General features: G+C 47.0%; 1 protein-coding gene across 1 annotated transcript in view; it reads left to right on the forward strand.

Moving 5' to 3' along the window:
- Nucleotides 1–12517, forward strand: part of Nos1 (nitric oxide synthase 1) — a 109356-nt gene that overhangs the window by 72350 nt on the left and 24489 nt on the right. Inside the window, 4 exon segments of the mRNA XM_040731341.1 lie at nucleotides 1565–1681; nucleotides 5179–5353; nucleotides 7725–7863; nucleotides 8605–8683. Of these exon segments, the coding sequence (XP_040587275.1) occupies nucleotides 1565–1681; nucleotides 5179–5353; nucleotides 7725–7863; nucleotides 8605–8683 (510 nt within the window).

The following is a 12517-nucleotide window of genomic DNA, read 5'->3' on the forward strand; positions in this document are numbered from 1 at the left end:
GCCAATGAGAGATTCTGTCTCAAAACACAAGGTAGACAGCAGCCAAGGAAGACTCCCAAAGACCTCTGGTCTCCACACACAAGTACACATACACCCCCACACATGTGCACATACATGAACACACACACTTACATGCATGCACAAGTGTACCCACATGCACACACATATATATACACACATGCACATGCCCTCACCCACACACAATGTCCATGCATACCTCAGATCACTGCTAAAAACTGTTTCTACCTTTACTGGAAATGTGTCTCATGACCCTAAAATGTCTAAGAATGTCACTCCATGCAGCACTAGAGTGTGGCAGGGATGGTCCAGCCTTGTGTGACTTTCTACAATGATGTCATTTGTCTATGCTGGCTGTAAAGCAGCCACCAGCAACATATGGCCACTGAGCACCTGGAACAAAAAGTGGCTGTTGGTGCAGGCAAGGACCGATGTTTTCAATTTTTCCTGTAAGTACACACTGCAGGTTGAGCATGTTTCCCCATACATCCCTAATCCCCCTCCTCGCCCATCCCATGTCCCCTACACAGCTTCACTTGTACTTTCGTGCCATTTACACATGTATATGATGTTATGTATTGCTATAAAATTTAGGAACTACAAATGAGAAAAAAATGTAGAATATTTTTCTGGGATTGGCTTACATACCCATCACCCCAGACCCCATTTTTGGAAAATGATGTGACTTCCTTCTCCTCCTTCTCCTTCTCCTTCTCCTTCTCCTTCTCCTTCTTCTTCCTCTTCTTCTTGATTTAATTTTTTGGATTTTTGCTTTGTTTTGTTTTTTGTGACAGGGTTTCTCCGTATAACAGTTCTAGCTGTCCTGGAACTCACTCTGTAGACCAGGCTGGCCTTGAACTCACAGAGATCTGCCTGCCTCTGTCTTTCCTGTGCTAGGATTAAAGACTTGCTCCACCATGCCCAGATGACTTCATTCTTTATGACTGGAAAGTCTCCCCTGGGTACCCACTATGTGCATCCCACATTTAACCAAGTCTTCTCTTCTTGGACATCTGGTTTTTAATTGTAGCTCATTATAATTAATTTTTGGTTTATTTGGCTGCAGGGAGCGAATGGCTACCATCTCAGAGAACACCAGTTTGTTTGCAGTCAGTGAGGTCTGGGGACAGAAATGTTGGCTCTCAGGCCCCACCCCATCCCCACTGAACCAGCATCCTCACTTTAACAGAATTCCCCCCTTATTCTTCAGGCTACAACTTGAGAGGCCAGGAGGCCTGGTCTCACAGTCACAGCATCCCTCCATCCCCCCCTCTGTACTGATGAGGCCATATGAACTTTGTGGGTTCCAGTCTTCCCAATTTAAACAAGGCCTGGCTACATTTAAGTTTGAGAGGTCAGCTGACATTGTGGTGACTGTGGGCTAGTCGGTGCATTCTCCAAGAGTGCAGAGGAGTGGTATATTTTGGCTCAGTACCAGAGAGATGGTTCTAGAACCAGGACCAATAAGTCGAAGACCCAGAGTGGGAGCTAGCCTTAGGAGGGAGCTCCAAGGCAGAAGTCACAGTCCCTTGTTTGTTTGTTACAGGAGCTACAAGGTCCGTTTCAACAGTGTCTCCTCCTATTCTGACTCCCGCAAGTCATCAGGCGACGGACCCGACCTCAGGGACAACTTTGAGAGTACTGGACCCCTGGCCAATGTGAGGTGAGCATGGGTGCAGGGGACCGAGGGTGACTAAGGACTCTTAGAAAGCAGGGTTCAGCTACAAAATTCAGGAGGAGAATTCTCACCCAGTGTTCCTTCATTCCTCTGGGGCCCCTCCCTCTCTAATTCACACTACCTGGTCTCCCATGTGTGGAGACATCACATCTGTATCTAACAAGCTCTGGCATCTCTTTCTCTAACCCCGCTGCCCCCCAGATCCCATCACCAAGGTTTCTCCTCCATCTGTGCTGTAGGGTACTAGTCTCTGTCTAAGCCTCTTTTCCAAGAAAACAATTTTGACAAATTTTACAAGGAGACACCCTGCCACAATGACCCACTGGGTCCTAGCCCTACGTGCACGATAGAGTCACCTGGGGGTGATCCATGCATGGCTGTGCTGTAGTCCCAGTCCTTGAGAAGCTGAGGCAAAGGGATGGCAAGTTCAAGGCTAGCCTGTGCTATGTTAGGAGACTCGGTCTCAAACAAAATAAAAATAACCTGGGGATGTTTGCAATCCTCTAGTGTGCTAGCCCAACCTAAAGATTCTGCAGTTGGTCTAGAATTGGGCCTGCTGATACCTCTTTTTTTTCTAAGCATGGCCAGTGGCCTCTACGACAGGATCAGATTTGAAAACTACTCCCCAAACCCACATTTTTCTAGAGCAGAGTCATATCCCAGGAGATAATTTGAGCATGGAAGCGACACAAACAAGCATTTGAGGATTAGATGTGTGTTCAGTTTAATAAGTTCTTGCAAAGAAAAAATGGGATGTCAAGATTTGCTGTCCTAGATAAAGGTCAAGATGGGGCTGATGCCCTGTTGGTCCATCACCTAGACCTAGTCATGAGCGTCTCTCACATTGACCAGATGACCCTTCTCAGAACCAGGCTCATAAATAGCAAAGCTCCTAGCCAGTGAGGAATCCTGTCTATTGCTATACTTTCCCTCCTTTCTATTTTGTATGTGGTGTGTGTGTGTGTGATTCATGATGTGGGACAGTGCTTAGGTTTTGATATCAGAACATTATTTTAGTATTGCCTTCATACTCTAGTACGATATCCCCATGCTCCAAAACAATGCCTTTCTTCCCATTGGGAGACTTGTATTTAAAGAACTGGACTCAAAAGCGTGGAGAGTTGGCTCAGTCTGCAAAGTTCTTGTCATACAAGCATGAGGATCTGGGTTCCATCACCAATACCTGTGTGAAAACCAAGCATGGTGGCACACACTGAGGTGTGCAGCTATAATCCCGGCACTGAGGAGGAGAGACAGGGTCCTTGGGTCCTAGCGGGCATCCTGTCTCAAAAAAAAAAAAGCTATTCTGAGAAACAATACCTACAATTGACATCTGTCCTCCATATGTGTGTGCACGCATACCTGTACACTCACCCAAACTAATTATACTTAATTGTTATGGTGGTATTTTAATTTCATCAGTTAAAAATACGTGGACGTTTGTTGGTTTTTTTTTCTTTTCTTGTCTAAAGGCCCATGAGGTACCTGCAACTTTGACATCTTTAATGTCTTTGCTATCTGGCCCTGCAGATGAGAACTTAGTCAACTGTTGGTTCCGAGGTTTAAAATAGGAGCTTTGGACTCATAAGTAGCGATTGTCATGGACAAATGAGTCTCCCAGTGACTGTGGTGTGGGCCCTTCAGCCTGTCCAGAAGTCATGAGTCAGCCACCTGACCCTTTGATGGTGAGCACGAGGGTCACGTGTCTGAGTCTGTGGGAGATGCTATAGTAAAAGAATGGCAGATGTTTGTTGCTCTCAGTTCTGGGGTCCGAGGCGTCCAAGGCCAGTGTCCCATGAGAGTTCACTCCTAACTCATACCCAGCTCTGTATAGCCATATCTTCATGTGGTGGAAGGGATGAGTCTGGTTCCTTCAACCCCTTAGATGGGCACCCACTTCATCCTACAGAGCCTCACCCTGATGACCTCATCACCTCCCAGAAGCCCTTTCCCTTCATTCCATCACAATAGGCTTCCACATGTGAGTCAAGGGGATTAAAATATTCAAAACATCTTATGTGGTCTGCCAAGCCAGTGAGTGAAAATCAAAAGTAAGTTACACAAGCCAGGCATCCCACACATGCCTGCAGCCCCATGTCTGAGAAGAGTAGAAACAGGAGAGTTGCTGCAATTTGCTGACTTAGATAATGTACTTGGGAAGGTTCAGGAGGCCCTGGAGAAGAAAGCTGTCAAAGAAGGGAATTGCAGGATTCAACAGTACAGGTGTGGGTCTGAGGGACCTGTGATAATTTTTACTCCACCAGTGAGACACCAGACCCATGCCGGCTCATGTTGTAACAATTCAGTCTCCTCCCAGAGTCCCTCCTTTCTCCTTCCTCTTACATTTCTATTGTATCTCATCCCCTTCAGCCCCCAGCCATTCAGGGACGGTGGGTGACAGGGCTCCACTCCCTGGCTTATCTGGGGTGACTGCCTTTAGCAGAGTACCCTCCTTGGAGACAACAGAGAGGGTCTTTTGTCCCATTTGCAAATCCATAATTGTCCTGTTGGCTCAGAACGCCAGACAGGACCACTCTCCAGAAATGGGCCATATAATATCTGCAAGACTGTAAACTAACTGCATATAGTACTATACACCTGAAATCCCAGTACTCAGGAGATGGGGGCAGGAGATTCGGAGTTCAAGGCCACCCTGGGCTACATGAAATCTTGACTCAAACAAACAAAAATCCTATGAACAAGGTTCACCTTCCCCACCCCATACTTCGGTCCCCACCTCAGCATGGAGAAAACATTAACTTGACCCCTATTGGCTCAAGGGCCCGGATTCTCTTCCTGGAGAGAGCTTGTGAAACATTAATTTCACAGACAGTAGGAAGGGTGCAGCATGCATGCAGAGTTGCATGACTAAGGCTCTGCCATCCCCACGTAGGAATTCCCACCTGTACGCCAACATGCGATGTGTTCAAAAGTCCTTCTAGACACTCTGCTAGTCCACATCCCCGATGGCCAGTACATCAGGATTCTCATGGCCACCTCCTTGAGACCAATTGACTTGTGGCAAGCAGAAGCATCCCCACTGGGATTCTTTTCTGTTGATGATGTAGCTCTCCTTCCTCAGAAACCACTGGAACTTTCTCTTGAGTGCAGTAATCACTATTAGAGACCAAGAGGAAGAAGGGCCTTAAGAGCTCTTGGGATTAAAGTCATCCTTCCACTGAAATGTATTTTTTCATAGTTCTGAAAGCTTGGAGTTCAGCAAGGGGTGGGTTCCACCTGGCTTCTCTTAGTGGCTTGTTAGTGGCTACCTTCTTTCCGGAGAGGAGAGGAAATTGACTTTATAATGATCTTACTAACCTTGATCACTTCCTTAAAGCTCCTGTTTCAATATACAATCCCATAGGGGTTCGGGACTCAAGTACATGAACTTCAAGGTCACACTAACTAGCCTTTGGTACCCCATACCCCACCTGCCACACCCTACAGTCCCTGTCACAGACCTTCCGTTTTCTCCTGGACAGGTTCTCGGTATTTGGCCTGGGCTCTCGGGCCTACCCCCACTTCTGTGCCTTTGGGCACGCAGTGGACACCCTCCTGGAGGAGCTGGGTGGAGAGAGGATTCTGAAGATGAGGGAGGGAGATGAGCTCTGCGGGCAGGAAGAGGCTTTCAGGACCTGGGCCAAGAAGGTCTTCAAGGTAGGAGGCCCGCTGTATCCAGACAGCTCCAAGCTGTCCCAGTGGGGGGTGTGGCTCAATGGTAGGATTGCCTAGTGATAGCGTGCTTGCCTAGCATGCAGGAGGCACAGGGCTCTAAGCCCAGCATGGGAAAGGAAAGGAGGTGGGGGTACAAATGAAAGGAAGGAGGGGGGAGAGAGGGAAAGGGAGGGAAGGCTGGAGGGAGGGAGAGAGAGAAGGAGGGAGGGAGGGAGGGAGGGAGGGAGGGAGGGAGGGAGGGAGGGAGGATGAGAAATGTTAGGAAGATGAAAAGGAAGAAAAAGCGAGAAGAGACAGAAGGATAGGCAAGGGAGGGCTCCCCCCAATGTACACGGCCAGGATACAGCTCCAGTGAATTTGAGCAACCTTAAGCACACATTTTCCAGTCAGAGTCCTCGGGGCACTGAACACCGACCCTGCGGCTTTTATTCTCTCTGTCCACTGCCCTGGAATTAGTCCTCATCATCAATCCCAGAGGGAAGGGTCCTGGGCAGCTTCTGCCATTGCACTTGAGCAGCAGGCAAAAGGGGAAACTGAGGTCCAAGGGCTCTGTGTCTAGGAGCCTATTCCTGGATTTCTACCCAGACAGAGAGCTGAGATGACTCGGGGTCATTCACATCCGAGATAACTGTGTTTCCTCAGCTCATCACCCTGACTGAACATCTCAGAGTCCAGGCCCTCAGAAGCCTCTAAATGAGTGGTTCCTTCCTGATGCTGTGACCCTTTAATACAGTCCAACCTTCCTAATGTTGTGACCCTTTTTCACATTTCCTCGTGTTGTGGTGACCCCCAATAACCGTAAAATTAAGTTTGTTGCTACTTCATATAATTTTGCTACTGTTATGAATCATAATATAATTTTTTTGGAGATAGAGGTTTGTCAACGGGGTCATGACTCACAGGTTAAGAACTGTTATTCTGCCCAGTGGTGGTGGTGGTAGTGCACGCCTTTAATCCCAGCACTCAGGAGGCAGACGCAGGCAGATCTCTGTGAGTCTGAGAACAGACTGGTGTACAGATCAAGTTTTAGGACAGGCTCCAAAGTTACAGAGAAGCCTTATCTGAAAAAAAAACAACTGTTGCTCTAAACCCTGTTATCTGTCAGCATCCTGGTCTCCTATTACCCGCAGCTTCAGCAGTCATTGCTGTGTCTGCAGACATTCCTTCTTGTTCATGTTATATGAATGAAATCTAATACCAGGTGACCTTTTATGACTGGCTTCCTTCCCTTATTATAGAATTTTTAAGGTTCATCTATGTTGTAGCATGTGTCAGAACTTTATCCCTTTTGTGGCCAAATAATATTACACAGTGTGATATTTTGCTTTTCTATTTTTCTGTAGATGAGCATGTCATCATTTTCAAATAAGCACACAGCCAGATAATAATAAAAAACCATGTTTGAAAACTTTAAATTTCACTGAAAAGATAATTCTATGGTTGTTGATGCCTCAGTCCCAGTTATTTGGGAAGCTGAGGAGGGGCATCACTTGAACCCAAATGTTTAAGACCTACCTGGACCTATCTCAGACAAAGTTTACTAATCATAATGAGCAGTGACCTTAGGATCATTAATGTTTGCTGATAAAGGAGCTTTGACAAAAAAAAGGAAACAAACAAGAAAAAAAGTGTGTATCCAGATAACTTGTCCTGGCTTTATATAATTGTTTTAAATCCTTTGAAGAAATCAAAAGAAAATGTTAAACCTCTGGGCATGTGGGATTTAGTAATAAATGTCATCATAGATATGTCTTCAGTAGAGGTGAGCACCTCAAGTCGCTGCTCAGAATATTGGGTGATGGTGGGTACATGGATGGATGGATGGATGGATGGATGGATGGATGGATGGATGGGGGTAGATGGATGGGTATGAAAGAAGGAGTAGGTGGATGAAATATTAGGTGGAGATGAATAGATAGATGGGTGAGTAGAAAGGTAGATGGATGGGTGGGTCAGTGGATGGGTGGAAGGATGGATGGATGGATGGATAATGATGGATAGATGGATGGATGCATGGATGGATGGATGGATGGGTGGGTGGGCAGGTGAATGGTTGGATGATGATGGACAGATGGTTAGTTGAATGGATAGAAGAAAGTGTTGATAAGGTAGATGGACATACAGCTAGGTAGATGAAGTTTGGGTAGATCAATGGATGGGTGAGTGCATTGATGGGTAGATGGTGCAAGGAAAAAGCAGGTATATGATTAATGGTGGGAAGAGGGAGGGAGGTAAAGGGGGAGAGAGGAGAGAAAGCGAGAGATGGAGAGAGACATCATGTCATGCCTTGAAGCTGCTGTGGAGGAGCCATCTAGGATAACTGAGGTCACCAATAACTCTCTGTGGGCCGCAGGCAGCCTGTGATGTGTTCTGTGTGGGGGATGATGTCAACATTGAGAAGGCAAACAATTCCCTCATCAGCAATGACCGCAGCTGGAAAAGGAACAAGTTCCGCCTCACCTACGTGGCCGAAGCTCCAGAGCTGACACAAGGTACCTGGCACTGCCCTCCTAGGAGGCCTCTGTAGGAATGCTGGGCTGGTGTGTGCGGATGGTGGCTTTAGGACTCAGGTCCCCCTTTCAGAGGAGCCCTGGCACACACACGGGTCACATGCAGGGGACTGTACAACTGGGAGCCTCTCTCCAGCTGCATGCCTGCCCTACAAACCATCCCCACCTCCCACTGCCATTGCATCCATCTTGGCATTTGGTTCAGTGTCTGCAACCACCTTACCCAGCCCCACCTCTGCCTGCCCCCATCCTCATCCTTTCCACTCCAGGGGAAGAGCTGGAAAGGGGTCTGGGGAGATGGCTCCCTTGGTAAAGTTCAGGGTTTACAGATACCCTGATTGCCCAGAACCCATGAAAGAACCAGGCGTCGTGGTGCATGCTTGCAGTCCCAGCGCTGGGGAAGAGGAAACCAGAGAACACTGGGGACCACTAGCCAGCCAGCCTAGCCTAACTGGCCAGATCCAGGCCAGTGACAGACCTTGTCTCAAAGGATAAGTTTGTACATGACAACTCAGGTTGTCCTCTGGCCTACACACACACACACACACACACACACACACACACACACACACACACACACACACACCTGCACACACACTATTATATACATACATACATACATTCATACATACATGCATGCACAGACACATACTCAAAGCTGGTGAGGTTTTGTGGACCATTGTCTAAGCCCTCTCATTGTGACCATTATTCCTCTCCTCACAGGTCTTTCCAATGTCCACAAAAAGCGAGTCTCAGCCGCCCGATTCCTTAGCCGCCAAAACCTGCAGAGTCCTAAATCCAGGTAGGAACGCCCGAGTTTGCTCATCAGCAATCCCGTCTGCTCCCAGCCGCCACCCCAGACAAGAAGAGAGCTCAGATTCCAGAGACTGCTAAAAGCCTCTGGAGTCCTAGGACTCCTGCCTTCATGTCCCATGTCCCCAAATAGAGACGGGATCAAGGAGAAGTGTTGATCATACCGATATTGAGAAAGAAATGGGCTTCAGGATGATCTTAGCTGGGAGTCCCCTTGTGAAATAGCTGAGTGTTCCTATGTAGGTAACATCTCCATTGCAAAGTGCTTAATCCAAGTATTTTACTGTGAGAGATTTGTCTCTATAAAAGTGTTTCTCTCCCTGTGGGTCTTGACCCCTCTGGGGATCAAATGACCTTTCCACAGGAGTCACCTAAGACCATTGGAAAACACAGGTATTTACATTACAGTTCATAACAGTAGCATAATTACAGTTTTGGAGTAACAGTGAAAACAATTTTATATTTGGGGGTGATCGCAATGTGAGGAACTGTATTTAAGGGCCACAGCATTAGGAAGACCGAGAACCACTACTCCAAAGAGCTGCAAACATAGCTACCTGCACCATGGAGTGACAACAGGTGTACCCCAAAACAACATACTCTTTGATCTGAAACCCTAACTATATTATCTTGGAGGGTGACTGTGTGCCACCACGTGCCTAGGGAGATCAGAGGACAACCTTTGGGTATTCATCCTTACCTTCTACCTCATTTTATTTTATTTATTTATTTATTTTGGTTTTTCGAGACAGGGTTTCTCTGTGGCTTTGGAGGCTGTCCTGGAACTCGATTGGTAGTCCAGGCTGGTCTCGAACTCACAGAGATCCGCCTGCCTCTGCCTCACGAGTGCTGGGATTAAAGGCATACGCCACCAACGCCCGGTTCCTTCTACCTCATTTCAGACAGGCATTTTTCCCTGCGGCATAAGCCAGATCTGGCCCATGGAGCTTATTTGGGCCATCTTGTCCCTTCCTATGGGTTCTGGGCTCTTCAGGCAGGTGTGCTCTGATTTAGCTTTTTGTTGTTATCCGAGCGTGTGTGTGTGTGTGTGTGTGTGTGTGTGTGTGTGTGTGATGTGTGTGATGTGCTTTCAAAGCCAGGAAAGTGTCAGACCCCCTCAAACTGGAGTTACAGGTAACTGTAAGCCACCATGTGGATGCTGGGAACTAAACCTGGGTCCTCTGCAGTGGCTGCCAGTGATCTTAATCACTGTGCTGGCTCCCCAGCCCTGTGCACCCAGCCTTTTAGGCAGGCTGTAGAGATCTGAACTCAGGTCATTAGGCTTGTGCCATAAATGCTTTCACCCAATGGGCTATCTATCTCCCCAGCCCCAGAAATTATCTTACTACCTAACATAGCCAAATAACTTAGTATCTACTGTAGCCAAACACCTCACTGTCTGATACAAAGTTTTGTTTGTTTGTTTGTTTGTTTGTTTGTTTGTTTTTATATTAGCACTTGGGGCGGGGCAGGGGGTGGCGGTTGTGGCTTTTGTTTTATGCTGGGGCTTGAACCTGGGACCTTAAACACACTAGGCAAGTGCTGAACCACTGAACTACATTTTAAATCTTAGCACTTGTCTTAAAATGCAGTTAGCCTCTTCAGCGACACCCAAAACAAATTCATTTCTTCCTAATAAGAGACTTACATGGCCAAGGACACTGTCCCATGTCCTTTGGGCCCCTTTGCCTCCGAGCTGTTCTCCTAAGACCTGGCTTCCCCAGCTTCAGTCTTTAATCACACGGCTCTTACTCCCCCACTGTAAATACCTCTCCCAGACCCCTGCCCCCGCAGCAGAAGTCACATGACCACCAATAACAACTGTGTTAGATCAGTTACTGCCATACAGCCTGAACAGGACATACTAATATCACCTGTCCTGCGACACTGTCCTCAGAGCCAACCCACTCACCCATTAAGTTTGTGTACTCACTGAGTCCAGGTATCTTTTTTTTTTTTTCAAAATGATCACTCTAGGGATTTTTTTTCTCTTTCCAGTTACAACCCTGGTATGTCTTTTGAATTCTTTATTCTTCACAGTCCTAGGCACTGACCCTAGCTCTCCCACACACAAACTGGGTCCATGAGGCCTTGGAAAAGTCACAGGGTATGGAATAGAAAGCTGGAGAGATGGCTCAGTGATTAAAAGCACTGGCTGCTCTCGCAGAAGACCCTGGTTCAGTTCCCAGCACTCACACGGTTGCCCACAACCATCTATAACTCAAGTTCCAGAGTATGTGGCTCCCTCTTCTGGCCGCCATAGGTAGCAGTGAACATACACACTTCCAAAACATTCACAGGCAAAATAAAAATAAATGCTTTTCTTGAAAAGTCACTTAGATGCCACGAGGACCTTTCTTCTTCACCGCGACACGCAAATGCTGGCAGCAAGCTTATGTCTAACACACTGTGTCTTCCATGTGCCGAGCAGAGCTCTCTGGATGCTATCTCTCACTCCTACCAGTCCAGGAAATAAAGGCCACAATTGCTCACATGTTAGATATGAGAAGTGACCATGAGAAAAATGCAAGTGTCATTTTCAAGGTCATGCCGACCTGGTTGTCTGGCCGCCACACCAAATGACTCCACAGATGGTCTCCATCTCACTTGCCAGGCTGCTGTGACCACTAAAAATGGTCTTCTTAAAGCAGCTGGCACAGTGCAGGATCCATTCTCAGTCCTTGTCCCTCTCAGCTTCTTCGTGTTACCTGCATAGTTAGCATGCATGCTTCCTGAATACCCTTCCAAGCCTTTGATTAAAGAGGTCAACAGGACAGAGCCCCGAGCCTCTTCAATTCTCTCTCTTAAATGTTCTCAGACAATAATAGAGTATATTAGGCACTTAACATCTTTGAACGATAAGTTAAATGCAGCATTAGGTACGTAGGGACATCTGGTGGAGAGAGGTTCTCAATGAATGGAGGAGCTATGCCCATTGAAAAGCCCACGAAGAGCCAGTGTGTGCTGAGTCCTCCCTAGAGTATGGTTCAGAGGCAGCAAGGAAAAACAGGCAAATGGCCTTGGGATCGGTCCCCATGCACCACCCGGAAGGACCTGACTCTGGCAGAGTTTCGAAGACCATTAACAAAGGAATTTGCCAAGCAAGGTTAGGAACTGGAATTGAGTTAAAATAGTTGTGAACTAGCAGAAAAGACACCAAATTGTGCCTAAGGAGTTTGGGGGCTGGAGCAATAGGGCAGTGGTTAAGAGCACTGGATGTTCTAGAGAAGTTGGGTTTGATGCCCAGTGCCCACATAGTGGCTCACAACCACCTATAATTCCAGTTCCAGAGGATCTGATGCCCTCTTCTGGCCTCTGTGGGCCCAGACAAGCACGTGGTGTGCAAATATACATGCAGGCCAAATGCCCATACACATACACATAAAATAAAAATAACTAAATATGTTTTTGAAAGATAATGCATTATAAAATTTAATTTTTTAAGTATAATTGAGTGGAAAAGCATAACTCACCCATTTCCCCAGACCAAGACCAAAGTGGGGACTGACTCTCTGGCCTAGGAAATCACAAATAAGATACCATAAATCATTCCCACTAGCAAGCCTTAATTACAGGTACAGTGCCAAGAAGTTAGTGGACTTTGGAAGGTGACCCATCCAGAGTGACCCCCACACACATATTCAGCATCCTGCCTGGAAAGGAATTTTGTGTTACAGCTACAGTAATTAGGAAAATCAATGTGTAAGAGATTGCGTAGTGGGGTGAGTGTGGGCAGGGTAGAAACAGAAACTTCTAGAAGTCAAGGGGAGGAGAGAGAGTGAAGGCCTGAGATTGATTGGTAAGGAGAGAAGACTTCAGAGAA

This window comes from Mesocricetus auratus, unplaced genomic scaffold, assembly GCF_017639785.1.
Source record: "Mesocricetus auratus isolate SY011 unplaced genomic scaffold, BCM_Maur_2.0 Super-Scaffold_100025, whole genome shotgun sequence".
In the NCBI taxonomy this organism is placed as follows: Eukaryota; Metazoa; Chordata; class Mammalia; order Rodentia; family Cricetidae; genus Mesocricetus; species Mesocricetus auratus.